Source organism: Bombus pascuorum, chromosome 6 (assembly GCF_905332965.1).
Source record: "Bombus pascuorum chromosome 6, iyBomPasc1.1, whole genome shotgun sequence".
Taxonomy (NCBI): Eukaryota; Metazoa; Arthropoda; class Insecta; order Hymenoptera; family Apidae; genus Bombus; species Bombus pascuorum.
In genome coordinates this window covers 5,738,680-5,746,191 of record NC_083493.1, presented here as the reverse complement: position 1 = coordinate 5,746,191, position 7,512 = coordinate 5,738,680, and the positions used below count along the sequence as shown (strand labels likewise).

At 25.9% G+C, this 7,512-nt stretch overlaps 2 protein-coding genes and 1 long non-coding RNA gene across 3 annotated transcripts; all 3 read right to left on the bottom strand.

Annotated features, from left to right (window-relative positions):
* Positions 1 to 159: 159 nt before the first annotated feature.
* LOC132908191 (golgin-84) lies at positions 160 to 3,138 on the bottom strand. Its single transcript, XM_060961961.1, has 7 exons — positions 2,897 to 3,138; positions 2,285 to 2,727; positions 1,765 to 2,212; positions 1,484 to 1,688; positions 1,171 to 1,410; positions 831 to 1,052; positions 160 to 671 (listed from the first exon to the last, which is right to left on the bottom strand). The coding sequence occupies exons 1-7, from the start codon at positions 3,046 to 3,048 to the stop codon at positions 612 to 614; spliced, it is 1,770 nt and encodes a 589-aa protein (XP_060817944.1). The 5' UTR covers positions 3,049 to 3,138; the 3' UTR covers positions 160 to 611.
* A 782-nt stretch (positions 3,139 to 3,920) lies between these two features.
* LOC132908208 (ATP synthase subunit b, mitochondrial) lies at positions 3,921 to 5,563 on the bottom strand. Its single transcript, XM_060961998.1, has 4 exons — positions 5,415 to 5,563; positions 4,888 to 5,052; positions 4,437 to 4,789; positions 3,921 to 4,259 (listed from the first exon to the last, which is right to left on the bottom strand). The coding sequence occupies exons 1-4, from the start codon at positions 5,440 to 5,442 to the stop codon at positions 4,083 to 4,085; spliced, it is 723 nt and encodes a 240-aa protein (XP_060817981.1). The 5' UTR covers positions 5,443 to 5,563; the 3' UTR covers positions 3,921 to 4,082.
* A 1,193-nt stretch (positions 5,564 to 6,756) lies between these two features.
* LOC132908227 (uncharacterized) lies at positions 6,757 to 7,478 on the bottom strand. The gene is made up of 2 exons (XR_009658330.1): positions 7,302 to 7,478; positions 6,757 to 6,912 (listed from the first exon to the last, which is right to left on the bottom strand). It is a non-coding gene; the product is annotated as an uncharacterized LOC132908227 (long non-coding RNA).
* Positions 7,479 to 7,512: the final 34 nt, after the last annotated feature.

Here is a 7,512-nt window from a genome sequence, read left to right as displayed (position 1 = left end):
ATCATTCGATTATTATTGCTCATTACAATATCCTTAGCTACTATTTCCAGCAATAAATAAAAAATTTTGTTCTTATATCTAAAATTATCCATTTCAACTTAAAGAATAATAAATGCTTTTTTTAAAGCATTTCATGTAGAAAAATTATAATACAAGCAATTATTTATTTATTTATTTATTTATTTATTTAGGTTAGGTTGAATTAAATACATTATGTTCATTATATTTGTAGTATTATCTGTTTTTCTGTATAATGAAAAAATAAATGATAATTTGAATAAATAAAGATTTCATTGCTTATTAATTGTAAATATAGGATTTCTGTTCCATTCTAAAAACAATTACGTACAACGGGATATACTACACTGATCAACATGCTATACATACATATATTATAAACGAGATTCAATAAAACAAACATTCAAATACATTTATAAAAATTAACATTATATCTCTTTAGAAATACAATTTTCGTACATTATATAATATACCATTTAATGGTTTATAAAAAGTTGCTGATATAATTAGTAACTAATATTAGTATATGTATGCACCATCCCAATGTAATATTTACAAAAATGTTCTATTACATGTATTGTAAATATTATACATTAATGCGCTTCTGGTGATTGCGATAGAAGAACTATAAGAACCAAAAACTGAAGTAATGCCTGTAAAAAATTAGAAAACATATAAAACAAACTTTTGTTAGCAGTTACAATAAATATATTTATCAATAAGTATGAACTACTTAATGTTTAATTTGATATTAATTTCAATTACCTTTTATTGAAACTATAGTATTTCTAAGTTAAAGTGTTCCCACTTACCATATAAATTAGTACTAAAATCCTTGCAAGAGGATACCTTCTTAAAAATACTCCTGTACGAATACTAATAGCATCTAACAATGAATAAGCTCGTTTTACTCTTCTAGTAACGCCGGTATCAAATGGAGTTTCTATTAAAAATGTGGGTACTTGAGCTTTAGCATCATCTGTATCGTTTATGCTATTATACGAAACGTTACGTCGACTATTCCTAAATTCATGCTGTAAAGAAAATATCTCATTATATTTAGTTTAAAATTGTTAATATCGTTATATTTAACTAAAGAATGTCTTCCTTATATTTGGCTCGGATGAAAGCACTTTCTATTAATTAACTTACTTCTATTTTTTCTAATTGTAATCTTAAAGCGTTTCTTTCAGTCGTTAAAATTTCTAATGCTTGTTGTTTTGAAACCAATGTTTGCGTCAGAGATGTCAATCTTGATTCTACTTTGCTGCTTGGTGTCGAAGCTGCGGATAATTGCACCCTAAGTCGAGCGATTTCAGAATCACTTTTTTGTAGTTGTGTAGTATAATTATTACGTTGACGAATTAATTCATCCTTTAATGATCTTATTTCCTACAATAATGATTAGTATTAATTGATTTCACTAAATATAACATATATAAAAGATAAAAATATATTAATTTACATCTGAATGTAATCTTGCATCTTCTTCTGCATCTAATCTTCTATGCCTTTCTGTAGCAAGAATTTCTTGAGCTTGTATATTTGCTTCAGCAGATTTTTGTCTCATTTTTTCCAATTTTTCATCAGCATTCATTAATTCTTCACGTACTATCCTTAATTGCTCAGAACTTTGTTGATTTTCTTCTCTGAGTATATCACGTTCTTGCCTGCCATATAATAGAATGTATATTGAAAAGACCTTGTTAAATATTTATCCATCTTACATTTTAAATTTATATTTACCTCAGTTGGTTTAGTTCCATAATTGTTATATCATCCATCCCTGTAGACTCATTGCACCTTAATTCTGCTATTAATTTGTCTTTTTCTTGCAATGTCTTGAAAGCTCTAGCTTTATGTTGTTCTAAATCAGATCTAGTGGAGTTTAATTCTAATCTACTTCTTTCTAAAGCTGATTGTAATTCTATTACTTGCTTAGATAATTGTACTTTTTCTGTATATAAAGACTGCAATTTTTCATTTAGAACTATGATTTCTTTTTGATGATCTGTTTCTTGTTTTCCAAGTAGTTCATTCCTTTCTTCTAAGTTTCTTTCTACTTCTTTCAAATACTTTCTTATATACTTATTGTGAGATGAATTCATCAATTTATCTATTTCTGTATTTTCTTGTTTCACATCATACTCGTATCCTTGTTTTATATTATCAGACTTTTCCATAACAGTATGTTCTGAAATAAATTTGAAAATCTTTTAAATTGTAAAATTGATGTAAATTAAATAAATTCAAAGTGTAAATTTACCACTATTCAAAACAATACCAGAAGTTTGATTTTCCATTATTCCATTATTTAGGGTATTTATTATTACATTTTTACAAAAATTAGCATTGTCTACATTCACATCATCTTGATTAAGATTATCTGGCATCTCTACAGATGTATGGACAAAACTAGGACTAGAGCGGCCACTATGAATTGATAAGTCTGATACAGAATCTGTAGTATCTGTTGGATGTTCAACCATGAGCGATGAAGGTGTTGATGGTGACATTGAAACTTCTGCTACATTATTTTTTGGACTTGAATCTAATGTATTTAAGAAAGTTAGAAGCTCTTCGTCTTTAGACATAACAGAATTTGTAGTCAATGATGAAAGATTTGCTATTGAACGAACATAAGGAAATTCTTTTAATGATTCTGTATGTGTAGAAGGTTTCAAAATTGTATCATCTTGTGTGTTAACACTGAAATATATCAAAGGAATTGTTGTACTTTAATTAACAATTATTGATGTATATAAAGATTAATATAGATAATGATAAATAACAAAAATTAATTTATTTTTAATTAAGTAAAATTTTAATAAACTTCAATTATGCATTTTCTAAATTTTTAGTAATTAATACTTTTTACCATGACTCAGAAGAAATCCATGTAACATGTGTCAACTGAGATTGGGGTAACTCATATTTGTCTTTATTTAAAACAGCCGCAGTGTTTTTATCTATTTTATTTAATAAATTTTCTGCCTTATCAGCAAGACCTGACAACCATGCCATTTTCATATAAAAACGAAAATATACACTTATTATAACTTTGATGACGTTTAACACTTGACAAACTTCATGTCCTCGAACCGTAGAAACTTAACCTAAAAAAAACAAAATATCCATACATACATACATATGTATCTATATCCATCATTCAATCAGTTCGCTTTATTATAATTTTTTAACATTTATTAAGCGATTCTTTTATTTTGATACTGTAATTCTTTAAATTTCTTAATTCAATTAACGAAAAGTATCCTAATGATTTAATAAATATTAATTATTATTTTATTAAACACAAAAATGATTTATGTTGTTATAAATAAAAAAATGAAATTAGAAAGTGATTACTTTTAGAACTTTCTGATAAATCTGTTAGATATACTGCAGTCGTACATTTAATATTTTAATATATGTCATACATTTGAACTAGGTATATATATGTATTTAGATGACTTTTTATAGATGTTTAATCATAATTCAGTTCATTGATAATAACCAGCTACTTGGAAAATAAAAAATATTAAATTGGAATGATTATACGTATATTTAATCATTATGCTTAAAGAATTATATGTAACAAAACAAGAAGAAACAGCAGCTACTGAAATTTCTAAAAAATACCAGTCTTCAAAAATTATGAATATTATAAATAATATAAGTTGAGTTGCTAATAAAAGTAATGACCCAACTTAGTGGTTCATATGACTTAAAGTCACATTATATAAACCAGAATTAATTAAAAAAATAAGAAATTATTATGAATATATATTCCAGATAAAATTATAAATAAAATATATCAAATCTATAAATTAATCTAAATCAAACCCAAATAAAATTTACATATAAATTTTATATTACGAATGAAAAAAGTCACTTATGCATAATTTAGTATTATTTCTCAATGACATTTATTCAACTTAAAAGATTATGTTTATTTTATTTATATGATTATTTCAACAGCTTTTGGATATTTTCATAACTTTTTTACAATGAACTAGTCCACATTACTAATAGTACTTTTATTTTCTCTGATTCAAAATAAAATTTTAAGCCTTTGCAGATAGACTTTCAAGATCCTTGATACACTGCAGAAGATTAGCTTTCTCCTGTTCGGGTGTAATAGATTTTAATACACTATTTGTAATCCATTGTACCATGTGTTTTTGAGCAATTCTACGATCTATATTATCTATTTGGGCGTGATAATCCAAGACTTTTTTAACCTGTAAGGAAAATATACACAAAAAAATATGCTATGTAACAAGTGTTATCAGTGATATCAATTTTTTATTATATAATTAGCTTCTTTATTTGTCTTAATGTTAATATTAAAAAAAATACAATAAATAATAAAAATTTATTAAAATTTATATAAAAATACGTAAAAATAAGCATGTTACCTCTGTATAAACAGTTGCCAGATTTTCCCTATAATTAGCTTCTAACTGCATCATAATATTTTGCTTTTTTATATCATAGATCATCAATTGTCCTTCTGTACGCCACTTTTCCTTTTCCAAATTATCAATTGCAGCTTTATGATTTTCTATAGATGTATTTTTAGAAGAATTAAGATCATCTTCAACTTCATCAATCTTTTTATCTAGGAATGCTGCAAGTTTGGGTCCAACTTTATATGAAGCATATAGAATAATAGAAAGCAAACAAATTCCGCCATAATATTCGTGTTCTAGGATATACCACTCCTTGGATAATAAGTATGTTGAAAAAGTTGTTAAAAATACATATGGACCTAAATACAAATTAAAAGTTACATTTTATAATCTTATAATTAAAAATTACATCTTAAATTAAAGAAGTGGATGAGTATGTTACAAATTATCAATTTACCTGTTGCACCAGTTTTAGGGTAGAAGAAATGAAACCATTCATCTGGGATGAATCCAAACCTAACCGGAGGTGCTTCGATGGGACGCTTTGGACGTGGTACATTAGATGAGGTAACTGCAGTTGTTTGAATCCCACAAGAAGCTACAGCTTTCAGTTGTGAAGAAACTGTAAAATAAATTATATAGATAAAAGAATACAAAAGTGCAGAAATATATTCTACCTACTACTTAAAATTAAATATTAACTAAAAAACTGATTGCAATTCATACTGTCAAATATGAATGTATTTTACAATTTATGCAACATATTGCTTGAAACATTATTATAACAATAAAATTAGTATAATGATATTTTAGAAGTAAAATATCATACAAGTGATGTTACATTATTACATAATGGCAATAAAATAATCGATACAAATTTGACAATAAAAGAAATATTATACGGAAATGATATAAAATTAATAGCACATGAAATCTTTTACAAAACAGCAATTGTAATTTATTATATTTAGAATTTTATCTTACTAGTGCGGAAATATAATCTTGATAACATTCTGTCTCCCTAATTGTCACGGAAGAATCCAGGACAGCTTATACGAATCCACGAAGTTAGCTGCACAGTAGTTTCTGAAGCATTTAATAGATAGAGCAATCTGTCATCTAATATAGTAACAAATTAATCGTACATTGTGCATAGTAAAATTTTCATAAAATATTATTATAATACTGTGCGCATTTTATTGTATAGATATGGATTAAAATTATTTAGAATATTATAAATTCATTATTAATAAGTCCCTATATCATGTTTTTAATTGAAAACAGTACTTTAGAATGCTTATAATTTACAAATTTTGTAAACTCCTTAATAAAAATTACTGTGGTTTTTCTTAAAATTATGCAAATTTCCTTAAAAAAAGTAAATTTTTTTTAGTAACCAATATGCAATTTCAATGTACAAGTTTATATGATATAAATAGACACTTTCGAAAAATACATATTTAACATTTATATTTTAAAGAAGCATTTTTAATTTTGTTTGCTCTATAATACCATTTTTAAATTACCTTTAGATTCTCGTATTACATATATTAAATTATTTATATATGACAAAGGACCAATTTGTAATTTGCTATAAATATTGAATTTTATATGTAACTGTGTTCAAATATGTTTAGTCGTTATATATGTACATCTTAATTATTAAATTATACATAATAATATTATACATTAGTGATTTATTTTTAACTTCAGAAATTTTTCTATAATAAATAATAAATGTAAGTATAAATGTACTGATTAAGTAATGTAAAATAAGGAATTTACTAGAATTAGAATGAAGCATGAACATTAATTTGAAAAGTAAAAAGTAACAAAAAATAACATTTAAATAACGCCATAGGGCTATTGCGTGAACTTACCTTTAGTACAATTATGCGAAGTTGACTCAATGATCGTATCTAGAAACAGTCGTTTATAGTGAAACTTGAGTGACACTAATCGACAATCAATGGTTATAGCCGCAGCAATCAAGTCTTATTTACATTTACTATAGAAATATCCGGTATAAACCAAGAACGAAATTTAAACTGATCGATTGTGTACGCAGATGAAAAATTGTACATTTGTCCAATCATATAATCGCCAAAAGTGACCGGATAAAGGAAGGCATTAACTCGGAAGATAGATAAACGCTTTGTAAACTGTCTTTAAAATATTTATTATTATTAATAATTAATAGTTCGAATTTCTTAATACAATTTCTTGTTATCTTACCCTCAACAACTTTCGTGTAATCCTTCTCAGGACTTGAGCTGTAATTTTAGATTATTTATTAACACATGAACTAACAATCCAAATTTCTTGATATTTCTTGATAAATAAAGTTAGGTTCTAAATTCAATTCAATTTTTTACTTTTAAGTATTAACTCTTTTCAGTACAAGTTGGAATAAATGATCGTTTAGAAACATCAATCTTTTTAAATCTTTTGAGTCACAAGCATCAATCCACGTACCTTTTTCCTGAAAAAAATTCAAAACAAAACGTAACATTGTAAAGACGAAATGTGTAATATATTATGAGACTGAATTTCATATTTAAATTATATGTATAAGTCTCTAAAAGCATGTTACGCTATCGCGTGAACGTATCTTGTCTTACATATAGCTTTAGTAATCTAAAAAGATTGGCATGTATATTTGCAATGTTGTTAACCACGTACAAATGTTTTACAATTTTTTAAATAGAATGTATGTGGAAACTGTCCAGACATTCGATGTGTAGTACGGCGATGGAAAAATTAGAACTTGGAGATTCCGAAGTTTGGAATCAAGCAAATCCGAAGTATCACAAGATCGTTGCTACATGCAAATGTAACAACCAACAATACGTTAGCTAACTTTGCACCCACATGCATGTGCTATAATAGCTTCCAATCTGGTTTTACTTTTGTCAATTAATACGTAAACAGGCACTGTACAAAACTACTTGTAAAAATTATTACAGCGGTTTTACAAATAAAAGCTACTCATTAGTCATTATAGTTAGTTAGTCATTTTAGTAAAACGAAAGATTTTTATTGAATATTTCCACTATTTAAACGAGCAGTGCAAGTCAGCGTT